Source organism: Ochotona curzoniae, unplaced genomic scaffold (assembly GCF_017591425.1).
Source record: "Ochotona curzoniae isolate NIBS_2020 unplaced genomic scaffold, NIBS_Ocur_1.0 contig_2723, whole genome shotgun sequence".
Lineage (NCBI taxonomy): Eukaryota > Metazoa > Chordata > Mammalia > Lagomorpha > Ochotonidae > Ochotona > Ochotona curzoniae.
The window spans coordinates 351,327-364,807 of record NW_024465573.1 but is presented as its reverse complement, the minus strand read 5'-3'; the positions used below and the strand labels follow the sequence as shown (position 1 = coordinate 364,807).

General features: G+C 43.7%; 1 protein-coding gene across 1 annotated transcript in view; it reads left to right on the top strand.

The window, feature by feature from the left end:
- The first annotated feature begins 1,823 nt into the window (after positions 1–1,823).
- The window catches only part of STT3A (STT3 oligosaccharyltransferase complex catalytic subunit A), a 34,853-nt gene continuing 23,195 nt past the window's right edge, over positions 1,824–13,481 (top strand). Inside the window, exons 1-5 of the mRNA XM_040976757.1 lie at positions 1,824–1,892; positions 3,946–4,071; positions 5,487–5,547; positions 10,761–10,882; positions 12,430–12,575. Coding sequence (XP_040832691.1) covers positions 3,984–4,071; positions 5,487–5,547; positions 10,761–10,882; positions 12,430–12,575 — 417 coding nt within the window. The 5' untranslated portion in view covers positions 1,824–1,892; positions 3,946–3,983. The remainder of the gene's footprint in view (positions 1,893–3,945; positions 4,072–5,486; positions 5,548–10,760; positions 10,883–12,429; positions 12,576–13,481) is intronic.

Below are 13,481 nucleotides of genomic sequence, written 5' to 3'. Positions count from 1 at the left end.
TATATTGGAGTCCTGGCTGCTCTGCTTCTGATCCAGGCCCCTTACTGATGGGGAAAGCAGCAGATAAGTGTCAGATACTAACCTGTGTACTTGAGAGGGGTTGTAGAGTAAGAACAGACTTTCAGTGAGGCTGAAGAAATGTAGGTGTATATGTTACAAGTTGGACAGATGTGCACATTAGAACTTGCAGCCTGGTGTTTGTGGGCGCCCAGTTCAGCCATTATTGAATGTGCCGCACTTCCCACTCAGCTCCCTGCTAAAGTAGTGGAAGATGGCTCAACAGTTCTGCCTTTTGTGGCCATGTGGGGAGCAAACAGATGGAAAAATCTCTTTGAACTACATAAGCCTTGGGGGAGGGGGGCGGGAACTTTGCTTGGAAACCTTGCAACATGCTGTCAACTCTTTCCCAGGGCACAGCTAAGAATCGTCCTAGGCTCTGTGCAAGGGCGCTGTTAGGTCCAATATAGAAATAAACTGCAGATCCCCAGTCCAGAAGTCCTCCAGCATTATCCCAGAGGAAGGAAAAGGGAGGAGAGAGTGTTCACTTCCTGTATCTATAAAACCTCCGGTCTGCATACAGGCTGGGGTCTAGGTTCTGAGACAACCACCTGGTCTGTGTATTCTTTTCATTGAACATGGTTACCATACAATGGCTACTCTGTCACACATCTGAAAATTTCTTGTGCAAGGCAATGACTTGTGATCTGTTTCCTGTTAACACATGGGCGGGGGCTAACCACTTTGGGAGCCCTTGGTGGAGTTTCTGGTTCCTGGCTTCAACCCTGCGACCATTTGGGCGTAAAGGGAAGTCATATCTTTTCCTCTCTATCGCATTGCCTTTCAAACAAGCAAATCTTGTTTCTTAAGCAGCAACTCTGTTTTGAAGAATTTTCTTGAAGTTCTGTCAATCCTTCTGATTCACTTTCAGTTTCCTTCAGCTACAGTAAAACTCAAACTGAAGACAAAAAAGCAGATGTGTTGAATCATAAGGTCCGTGAACTTCGTCAAGAAGACATCTGAAACCCCGTAACGGCTGAGCTTCCTACTGCTCTGGTGGTTTCCGGAGTCGCAGCGGGAAAACCGTGAGGCCAATCGCTGCACCTTCCTCCTCTGGGCTAGGATCTCGGGGAAGAAGTGCGGGAGGACCAGACGATGGCACCCCTCGTGGGCGCTCTGTAGGATCTCCCCACGGGCCACGCAAGGTCGGGAAGGCAGCTCTCTGGCAGGAAAGCACCCTGCGAGCAGGTGAACCCAGAAAGCAGGGCTGGGAGGAGAACGCGGTGCTCGGTGGCAGTGGAGGCGCCGGTGGAGCCTTCATGCTTCCCTTTGGACTGAACAACACTCGCTCTCAGCCAGGAGCCGAGGAAGTCCGGTTATCGGCGATTCCTGTGCAGGAAGAGAGGAGCCGGATTACAGGCCGCCTCAGAGCCCGCCTATGGGAACAGCAGTCTCGGCCCACTCGTCAGCGCAATTCCGCTCCAAGTCACGTGACTGGGGGTAACTCGCCACCCCTTCCCTCCACTACTTCTTCTGGCCGCAGACCGACACGTCACTGCTCCACTCTCAACCAAACTGCTCGCGGCACGTTCTTTCCGCGCTCCTAGCTCCGGGGCCCGGGCCAATGACAGCTCGGCGGCAGCACAGGGTCACGCCTCCAGGGCGGCTAAGTGGCAGCAGTATTGACCAATTAGGAAGCGGGAGAGCGGCGCAGCCGGCCCCTCTCCCTTTGACAGACAGCACCACAATCCCGTCACTCTTCATCGTGGGCGTCTTGGACCAGAGTCAGCCAATAGAAAGCGACCGGGAGGTTGACTCGGCCGTTGCCAGGGTTGGGTGCGCCACTGAACGGATGGCAGAAGGAGCCGAGTGGTTTGCTGGGCACCGCTGGCCAGGTGAGCAGGCCGTGGGATATAACCGGAGAACCGCTGGCAGGAACAGTCTAGGACGTTCGTGGGGATGAAGGAAGTGCAGGAGGCAGGACTCTGCAAGGGGGAGGGGAGGAAGGCTTAGGGCCTTGTAGAGGAGGGGGCGTGGGGCGTGGTGTGGTAATGCCCTGGAATGAAAGGATGTGAGGGGCTGGGGAGGAGGGGTCTTGCTTAGGTCAGAAGGAGGTGGGAAAGGCTGGGCTAGGCGTGGAGGGGAAGGTGGGTAGGATGCCCGTGGAGGTGGTAGGTGGGTGATGTGTGAGGTTTTGGAGCTGTGAGAGCGGGAGGGAGAGGGAGGTGGGACCTGTAGGGGAACGCAGAAGGGAAGAGGAGAAGGCGAGTTGGTGGAGTGAGAGGCACTGGGGAGACGTCTGTAAGAAGACGGGGCTTGGAAACTGGATCCAGAGTGCGACAGACAGGTGGTTGCAGCTTGCAGGGCACGGTCCAAGAGAGCAGATTCTGAGCGTTTTCAGGACCAGCGACTTTGACCCTATTTGCCTTGGTGGAGTGTGCAGATGACCCGAAAGCACGCGATAGAAACTCCGTTACAGCCCGCCTCAATTCACCTGCTCCTTTACTCAGCTTGTAGCACTCGTACATCTTTGCTTGCTTTGCCGGTTATGTGACCCTTATCCATTCATTAGTGTTATCTTTGTTTGATATTACTTCTGTTCCAGGTGTTCCAGAAAACAGCTATGGAGCTGACAGATTGGGATGGGTTGTTGAGTTTCTGTAGTTAGGTTCCTGTAGTTAGGGCTTTTTTTTTTTTTTTAATTTGAAGATAAGATTTTCCTTTGGGATTGTAGTTAAATACACTCACATCTGAAGGTGCTCCTCTGGGATGGCTAATTATGGAAATGGTGGTTAACTTCTCATTGTAGAGCGTTGGAATATGTGATTCTTCATGCCCTCTCCCTGGTCCAGCAGTATTTTTTCCTCTTCTCCAGGCCTAGTGGAGGAATGTAGGTTCCTGTATTTTGTTTGAACAGTCTGGAATTGTGTTTATGTCAACTCTGTTTTTTTAATGTCTGTATCATGTAGGCGTCGATGGGCTTACCACTGAAGAAGGTGGTACTATATTATACAAAACTAGCTAACTTCTTATGGTAAGTTAGTACTCCATAGGCAGTTTTTATCTATCAGGCAACTAATATTGTGAGCCAGTTACAGACTGCCTCCCTCAGTATTCTATTGTAAGCTAGTTTTTTATGTTTTGCTTTTTTTCCCCCTCTGACCTTTTTCTGTTTCAATAGGAAAGGTTGATTTTCTCTTCCCTCCAGATCTGGTGCCATGAACTGTCTTTGTGTAAAGGATTGATTGTCGCTTCAAGGGCAGAGTTGGTTACAGAGATGCCTCCCCTTGTGACCTGAGCAGGAGATACAGTGTGGTGTTGGAGAGTGAAAGTGCCCGATGTGTGTGTGTGTGTGTGTGTGTGTGTGTTGCCCACTCCCTTGTTAGTAATCTCGTTTCTGCTCTGTTCTCAGCCCTGCACAGCCCCACTGGCACAGAAGAGTGTGTGGCTTACATTTAGGACTGGAAATTGTGCAGATGCAGAGGGAACTTCGGATTTTCCTTTTTACTTTCACTTCTGTACTCTGTGCATTCCTTGCTTTTTTCCATGCTCTGCCTGTTCCAGGATGCCCTTGAATTTTCATTTTTGACTTTATTTTTGCGTCTTTCCCCTGCACTTTGTTTTCTGTGTTCCTGTTTCTTCCTTGCTCCTGCCGAGCGGTATGCTCTGCAGTTGTGCTGAGGTAGCCCTTATCTGTGAGGCAGCCGGTGATTTAATTATAAGTGGTTTTGTTCACTGCATTGTAGTATTGATAGGTAGATGTGATTCGTGCCTGCTTCCTTACAGGTAGAACATACTTGGGGCAGCACTTGGGCATTGATATTGTTCCTGACCCTCACTGGTGTTTATATAACTTAATTGTATTTTTTTTCTCATCCTAAGCAGTAAATGCTAATTAAGTGAATTGGAGGTGATCAGCATTCCATGGCCTTGACTTTTCCATTTTAGCCCTGTGAGTGTCATCTGTTGCCACCATTGATGTCAAGATGACCAAGCTTGGATTCTTGAGGTTGTCCTATGAGAAGCAGGACACGCTTCTGAAGCTTCTCATTCTGTCAATGGCTGCCGTGTTATGTGAGTGTGCATGTGGACTTCTCGTTAGGAATATAAAGGATAAAATCTTGAAAAAATTTAAATTGACTTATTAATATGCCTTATTTAAAAATAATGTCTTGGGCCTGGCACAATAGCATAGTGGCTAAAGTCCTCGCCTTGAATGCACCAGGATCCCCTATGGGTGCTGATTCTAATCCCAGCAGCCCCGCTTCCCATTCAGCTCCCTGCTTGTGGCCTGGGAAAGCAGTCAAGGACGGCCCAAAGCCTTGGCAGCAGCACCCATGTGAGAGTCCTGGAAGAGGCTCCTGGCTCCTGGCTTTGGATTGGTGCAGCACCGGCTGTTGTGGCCACTTGGGGAGAGAATCATCGGATGGAAGATCTTCCTCTGTCTTTCATTCTCTCTGTATATGTGCCTTTCCAATAAAAAGAAATAAATCTTTAAAACAAAAGAATAATAATTTTTAAAAAATAAAAGCAGAGAACAAGAAAAAGACAGATAGAGCCCAAGTGCCTAAAGCCAGGCTGGAACCAGAGCTGAGACATTCATATAACTGACAGGAACTGTAAATTCTTATTTTTCAACTGAGAATTTTTTTTTTAAGATTTAGTTATTTATTTAATAGGCAGAGTTAGAGGGAGAGAGAAAGAGATCTTTTGTCTGTTGGCTCACTCCCCAAATGGCTAGGAGACAGGAGCACTGAATTTCATCCGAGTGTCCTGTGTGGGTGGCAGGGGCCCAGGTGCTCTAACAGGGAGCTGGATTGGAAGTAGAGTAGCTGGGACTTGAATCAGCAGTCACTCATGAGGGATGCTATTCCAGGTGGAGATTTAACCCACTGTGTCACAGTGCCAGCTCTGGGACTCAGTTATTTGAGGCATCATCACTTGCTAGGATATTCATTAACAGCTAATAGAATCAGAAGCTGAGTGCAGATTCAAACCTAGGCACTTTGATAATGGGCATCCCAAACCGTATCCCATTTGCTGTGCCATGTACCCCACTTACATTAGCATTTTTGAAAGAATCTTGAGAGTTTACTCCATTCTCTAAATATTTCTTGCTCATTATGAGTCAAAAGTGTTGTTTAGCTTGCCATAAATTTTACTTTTGCTCCAAGCTCAATGTATGTGAGGAGGGAGTCAACATTTATAATAGATGACCATGTATGTTCAGTTTGGTGTTGATAGATGAATATAATTGTTAAAGGATCCCCCTCAAGTAGAAAATGTAGGTGCCATTGCCGCAGGAAAGCGAAGTCTTGTTCCGTCTGTGTGGAGAGAGCTCAAGACTTTCCTCAAGTGTTGTTTTATATTGTGTGACCTCTGTGCTGAATAAGGCTATTTTATCGATAATGCTGTCTATTTACAGTTAGTCTTTCATGGTTCCTTGCCATCAAAATATGAATCCTCTGTTTTTTGTTTTGTTTTTGCAGCTTTCTCCACTCGTCTCTTTGCTGTCCTGAGATTTGAAAGTGTTATCCATGAGTTTGATCCGTGAGTACTCTCTGCTTGATCTGGGGGAATCTCCTGCTTGAGGCACTCTGTCATGTTGGTTTCAGAGTCACGTTCTAGCCAGTTGTCAGCGATGTGGTGATGTTGGCAGTATTTTTCACAAGGGGAGACCATTACCCTTTTATACCATTCTGTTGGAGGTGAGCACCGAGGCTTAAGCTCAGGAAGTGTGGGAGGGCCTGGCTGCTGTGCCTGTGTGTTGCTGGACACCTGGCTGTGATATGGGAAGTCTGGCTTCTTGCTCGCTCCAGAGTCCCAGGCTCCCAGAACAGAAGGGGCCAGGTGTGTGATAAAGAGGAGTTAGAAGTCATGAACTGTTTAACAGCTTATATAATAGAAGTTAGGCTTATTAGTTAGATTCTAAGGCACTGAGAGAAATTCAAAGCCATAAGATTGATTAGGGATTTTGTTAGATAAATGTATAGGTGAAAGCTCCTGATGATAGTGACAACTAAGATCGTACTGAGCATTCATTTTATTAGATCTCCTGTTTTCCGCATTTCTCCGAATCACAATAACCTTGTGGAGTGGATGTACTGTTATATACCCCTTTGTGCAAATGCGGAGACTCAGGCTGTCCAGGGTTACACACATGTGAAGTGAAGGAGCTAAGATTTGGATATGTGTTCATCTGGTTTCCAGATTGGAATTAAAAGAGTAGAAATCCCAGCCTATACAAAATTGTAAAAAAAAAAAAAAACAGTTACCATAAAAAAATAATAAAATAAGAAGACCTCTTAAAAAACAAAAAAGGAAAAAAAGAGTAGCTTTGCCTCAAATTTAGGATTATAAAAACTTTGTAGGGCCAGAATAGCAATTTTTGCAATTTCTATTCAACTTGTGAAACATTGGTTGAAAAGTTGAATGCCTTCCCTTATTTGTGAATTTCTTGTTTTGCATAGATAATTGAAAGCATTTTGGGGGCTAGTGTGGTAGCTTAACGAGCTTATATTCCACTTTCCGTGTTGACATCCCATGTGGATGCTGGTTCCTGTCCTGGCTGCTCCACTTCCAATCCAGCTCCCTGCTAATGGCCTGGAGAAGCAACAGAGGATGGCTCTAGTTCTTGGGCCCCTGTACCCACATGGGAGACCCAGAAGAAGCTCCTGACTCCCACCGTCAGATCAGCCCAGTTCTGGCCGCTGTAAACATTTCGGAGGTGAACCAGTGGATGGAAGATCTCTTTTTCTGTCTTTCCCTCTCTCTCTGAAACTCTTACTTTCAAGTAAAATAAACAAATCTTTAAAATTATTTTTAAAGGATGCATTTTGGAGGTTTTGCAAATAATTGCTTTGGAGCCTCCCTGCATGAATTTGTAGTTTCTTGGTGATGGTCTGTTAATGGTTTCTCAAACCCACTGGGAGAACAAATTTTTTTGAGATTTATTTATTTATTTATTTATTTGAAAGGTAAAAGATACAAAGATGTTGAGGCAGAGAGAGAGAATGAGCATCCTTCCTGTGATTCACTCCCTAAGTAGCTGCAATTCTCAAGGTGGGCCAGGCAGAAGCCAGGAACCAGCAACTTCTTCTAGGTCTCCTACGTCAGTGCAGGGTCCCAAGGACTTAGTTCATCCTCCACAGCCTTCCAGGCACATTACTGGGGAACCGGACTAGAACTGGAGTAGTCAGGACTCAAAACTGGCACCTGAATGGGATGCTGTTGCTGCAGGTGGTTGCTTAACCTGATACACCACGGTGCTGGCTCCTGGAAGAGTAGACATTTGGATGAGATTGTCAGGGAAAGAGAGGTAACTCCTCCGAGTCATAGAACTGGAAGGGACCATGAGAAGTAAGGGATTTGATTCATGGTTTGTAGAGAAGGAAACCGAGGCTCCCAGAAAGACTAATTCAGACCTATTCCCACTAACATACTTCCCCTTCTGCCTCTTGCTGGGGAGGGAAAGGACACACTGTTCTTTCACATGCTGACCCTTCTTCTAGATTTTTATTAGAAAAGTAATAGTCATCAGTGGCAGACAGAAGGATGGAGATTTCTGCCATCTGCTGCCTGAACTTCAGCTATTAAAACTTGTCTAACCAAGATCGAAGGTGGACCTAAGGTTAGGGAAATAGACAGGAGGATGGTTAGTCATGATTATCTGCAGTAATTAAACTATCCTAGTTTGAGATCCTAGTATTTACTTACTTATTTTTGCCTGCTTTTTTTTTTTTCCTAATTTCTATTGTTTTCTTTTTTTTGGAAATATTCATCTATTCATTGGAAAGGCATAATGCTGGACAGACATATAGGAAAAGAAATCTGTCTGCTGGCTCACTCCCCAACTGGCCTTGCTGGTCAAGGCTGGGTCAGGCCAAAGTCAGGAGCCTGAAACTAATCTGGGTCTCTCGGATTTGTGTCAGGTCCATCTGCCACTGCTTAATCAGGAGCTGCGTGGGAAGTGGAGGAGCTGAGACTTGAACCAGCACTCTTGACACAGAATGCCAGCTTTGTTTAGTGGTGTTAATGTGCTGTGCCACAATACCAACTCTCTTTTTATTTTTATTTAAGGTTTATTTGTTTATTTGAAAAGCAGAGTGACAGAGAGATTGAGAGTGACAATGAGTGAGAGAAAGAGAATCTATTCTCTGGTTCACTCCCCAAACAGTGGTATAGGCCAGGGCTAGGCCAGGTTGAATCAGGAGCCAAGAATTCCATCTTGGTCTCTGAAGTGGGTAATAGGGACCCAAGTATTCGAATCATCTGCTCCTTCCCAGAGTTTTGAATCAAAAGTAGCTCAGTGGAGGAACTGGTGTGTGCTGGTGTCCCATATAGGCCTGATTGAGTCTTGGCTGCTCCGTTTCCAATCCAGCTCCCTGATCATGTGCCTGGGATAGCAGCAGAAGATGGCCTAAGTGATTTGGTGCCTGCCAGCCATCTGGGAGACCAGGATACAGCTCCTGGCTCCTACCTTTGGTCTGGTTCAACCCTGGTCCTTAATGGCCTTTGAGGAGTGAGCCAGCAGATGAGAGTTCTCTTTTTGTAATTTTGCCTTTCAAATAAATGAGAATTAGGACCAAAAAAAAAAAAAAAAAGAGCAGTGAAACTTGAACTGGCACTCTTAATTTAGAATGTGGTCATCCCGGGCCTGGCACAATAGCGCAGTGGTTAAAGTTCTCGCCTTGCACGTGCCAGGATCCCATATGGTCACCGATTCTAATCCTGGCAGCCCTGCTTCCCATCCAGCTCCCTGCTTGTGGCCTGGGACAGCATTTGAGGACGGCCCAAATCCTTGGGACCCTGCTCCCGCATGGGAGACCCAGAAGAGCTCCTAGCTCCTGGCTTTGGATTGGCACGGCTCCAGCTTTGCGCTCACTTGGGGAGTGAACTATCGGATGGAATATCTTCCTCTCTGTTTCTTCTCCTCTCTGTATATGTTCCTTTCCAATAAAAATAAATAAACCTTAAAAAAAAATGTGGGTATCCCAAGCAGAGGCTTTACCTACAATGGGCCACAAAGCCCACCCTTCTTATTTCTTTTTAAATGTAAAACTTAAGTTCAAGGTTATGTAGCATGGCCCTGAATAACCGTGTTTTTCCTTAAGTCTTTTTTTTTTTTTTTTTGTATTTTTAATATGTCTACATTTTTATGGTACTATGTAGGGAGAATTCAGAAGTATTTTAAATAACATACGAGTTTAAGGACTTATTAAGAAGTTTGTGTTACTAACATGGGTTAATTTTTTGGCTTCCTGCATATGATGTTATACCAATATACTTAAAGATGTTTATCACTTGAAATTGCTTGTATGTGATATAGAAGTTATTTTTGTTATGTTCCTGTCACTCAGAAAAACCCAAAATGTGTGATGCCCACGTTTTGTTTTCTGGGTGATTGAATTCTCTGGCTGTTTATAAGGCCTCCTGGCCTCCTCCTGCCAGCCTGCCGAATTTCCAGCTGGAGTGCTATGTTGTACTATTAATCTCCATTCTCATTTTCTTGGGATCGGAGCAAATTAGAGCTGGAAATGGGGAAATTCAAGTAGTGTAAATTGATTTTTTTAAAAAAATTGGGTATAGCATTTAATGTATTGATCTGTTTGAGGATTCCATTATTTTACTGCTGCATTCCAACTGGACCATTAATCTTGTAGCTTCATCGGCATTAACAGGTTCATTTTCATGGCTCTGCTTAGAAATCAGCTCTTTTGTAGAGGTCTCAGAGAAAGGCCCCTTAGAAATTTTGCCAAATTCCTTTTGTATATTTATAAAATTTTTGTATATTTGTTCACTCTGTTAACTTTGAGTTCGCTCAGTGTTTATCTTCTCAGGTTAGTAACTTTTTTTCAGGTTTATTGATTTTTAAAATTTTTTATTTTATTTTTATAATTATTTTATTTTGTCAATTTTTACATAGTTGATCAGGTCACAAAGGGTCAAGGGCTACGGGAAAAAGGGTAAGACTATTGTTTCCACGTTATTATTATTATTATTAATTTTTGTATCTGGGATAAGGAAAGAGAAAAAGAGAGAAGCCCCACCCAGCCTCCTACCCATCCCAGGTCCCCAATGTCTTGCTCAAGTGGTTTTGATAGTTCAGCAGGTCTGAATTGCTGTCAATCTTGCCATTCCAAGCTTGATGTGATCGCCTCAAAATCCACTGGTTGATCTAGATTCTCTGTTTATTGATTTTTTTTTTTAATAAAAAGGCAGAGTTAGTAGGTCAGACAGGAAAGAGAGAAACAATCTTCCATCTGTTAGTTTTCTCCAAGATGGCCACATCAGCCAGGACTGGGCAAGCCAAAGCCAGGAACTTTGGTGCAGGGGCCCAAACACTTTGGCTATTTTCTGCTGCTTTCCCAGACACATTAGCAGGTGGGTAAATTAGAAGTGGAGCAGCTGGGTGTTGAACTAGTACCCATGTGGAGGTTTAAACTACTGTGTACAACGTTGGCGCCCTAACTTTGATCAGCCTTGAAGTTGTTTGGTTGTATGTGTGAAATGCTTTCCTGGACTTTGGTCTTCGTCTTCAGTGCTTGTGTGCCATTGCCTGAGTTCCAGGTGATGCATCTGCACATTTACGGAAGCTCTCTGAAGCTTCTCACAGTGTAACCTTTGGTATCAAACTCACTTTCATTTGAGTAGGGATAAAATTCCTCAGTGAAGTAGCCTGAGGAGCACAGTTCAGAGCAACTTAGTGTAAATGCTCGAATATAAAGAGGAAACATCTTTTCTTTCTTTCCCCCTTGCTATAGGTACTTTAATTATCGGACTACACGGTTCCTGGCTGAGGAGGGATTTTATAAGTTCCATAACTGGTTTGATGACCGGGCCTGGTATCCTTTGGGACGAATCATAGGAGGAACGATTTACCCAGGTGAGGTGGTTAGGATTTAAAAAACCAAAAAGCAAATAGAAAACTGTAGCCACCTTACGCACAGTTTTGCATTCAGCAGTTTCATTTGTGTGCAGTTATCCATGATCTGAAAATGTTGAATAAAAATCCCAACAATGAATCATTGTTTAATTATATGCTGTAGCATGATGAAAACTCTTGCCGTTTTTTTGGGATGTGAATATTCTCTTTGTGCAAAATAACCACACACTGTAAATACCACCTGTCAGTCATATAACAACTGTTGTGATTATACTTGGTTATAGGGTTCAGTACTGTGCATAATTTCAAAGATTCAATTGGAGCCTGTTTCAGTCCATTTTCTGTTGTAATAGTACATATTCAAGACTGAATAATTTGGTTTTGTTACCTTTTTTTAAGACTATGACTATTTGAAAGGCAGTCTATATATGTATATTTGAAAGGCAGTATATATATATATGTATATAAGTATATATATATAAGTATATATATGTATATAAGTATATATGTATATAAGTATATATATGTGTGTGTATATCTATCTATCTATCTATCTATCTATATATATATATATATGAGAGAGATTGAGATTAATTGATCTTGCATTTGCTGGTTTACTCCCCAAATGACTGCAACATTTGAGGCTGGTCCTGGCCCAAGCTAGTAGCCTGGAACTCCATCCTGATTTCTTACTTGGGTGGCATGGGCCCAAGTTCTTGAGCCAACTTTCTCTGCTTTCCTAAGCACATTAACAGGGAACTGAATTGGAAGTGACACTGCAACATGGGATTTCCAGTTTCACAAGCAATGGCTTAACCTGCTTTACCACCTATGCCAGCCCCAAGACTGGATAGCTTATAAAGCAAAGGCATCTCCTGAGCTTTTTTCCTGGTTTTGGAGGCTGGAAAGTTTTGTTAAAATTGGACACTATCTTCTGTTTGGTTTTCAGTGAGGGCCCTGTGCTTTATTGCTGTGACAAAAAATGGAAGGGCAAGTGGACCTGTGCAGAGAGAAAAGAGAATTGAATTCCTACCATAGCTAGCCCATCTCTATGAGAAAGTCATTAGTGTCTTTGTGAATGTGCAGTGACTAATCCAGAAGCCTTTAACTAGTCTTCATCTCCGAGCATTGCTGAATTATGGAGTTAAGTCTCAGCATTGGCTTTGATGAGGATAAAGTTTATTCAACCATAGTGGAGTATTAGAATGTATCCCCCATAGATAAGGGCACAGTATTATATCTGGATGTAGAGCAGTGTCTTATCTTCTGTTAGCTTCATTTTGTGGCACTTGTAATTCCATCCTGGTTAGAGTCTTGTAAGTGTATCTCATATACTGAAGAGAAGAAATGGGGAAGAGTTTACAATCTAGACTTGTGATTGAATCCTTAGGACACAAATTTACAAGCCACCTTCAGCTGCCATAATAGCATTTCCAGGGGTTTGTCAATATTTATGTTACTGATACTTGAATTTACCCTTTCTTTTCCTGTTTTTGTTTTTTTGTCTTACGAGGACAACCTAATGGAGTTTCTTCTTCCCATTACAGGCTTAATGATCACCTCTGCTGCAATCTACCATGTACTCCATTTTTTCCACATCACCATCGACATTCGGAATGTCTGTGTGTTCCTGGCCCCTCTCTTCTCCTCCTTCACCACCATCGTCACGTACCACCTTACCAAAGAGCTCAAGGTGAAGGATTTGGGTGACAGTAGGCTTGGCATGAATTTTGTTGAACCTTGCTAGTAGGTGCTAGATAATGGTGGAAGTACAAGGGAGACCAAGGATAACGACAGTTTGGGTTCACTCCAACCCATCCCTAAGACATGTTATTTCTTATCATTATGAATAACTTATCCTCGTGAGAGAACATTTCAAAGTCAGATGTAAATTGTCACATAGAGGAAAAAAATTTGAGTTCTCAAAATGTAAGGAAGAGAGAGGAAATTTTCGTGATGTTTTCCAGAGATGTGTTCCATTGGAAACAAGCACTCAGTTTCGTTCCAATATTTGTTTTAAAGCCATTTGACTTCTGTTGTAGATTCAGTAATGCTCTCCTTCAAGATTTCAGCACTGCTGACCCTAGTCCCCTGGGTGCTATTCCTAATTTGTGGCCCTAATGCCAGGGAGGTACCTGAGAGGTGATAAACCAGTAGGAGGGCTTGGTAATCCTGAGTTTAGTTGGGAAATTGTTCATCCTTCTCCTTGCTGCCTTTGACTAAATTTGAGTCTTATCATTAAATAAGTTCTTACTCTTGTAACTTATGGGTTGCATTTTCTGTCTGTCTCTATCTCTTTTTTTAAAGATGTATTTATTTTGAAAGTCAGAATTAGAATCTTCCATCTGCTGGTTCACTCCGCAGATGGATGGCAGGATAAACTGAAGCAGAAGCTACGAGCTTCATCTGTGTCTCCCACATGGGCTGCAGATGCCTAAGCACTGTCTATCTTCCGCTGCATGTCTTAGACTGTTAGCAGCGAGTTCAATCAGAAGTGGCACCCATTGGTTACTGGTTTTGCAGCTGGTGGTTTGACTTGTTATACCACAGTACCAGCCATTTATTCTAAACTCTGTGAAGTTGCCTTGTGATACTTCAA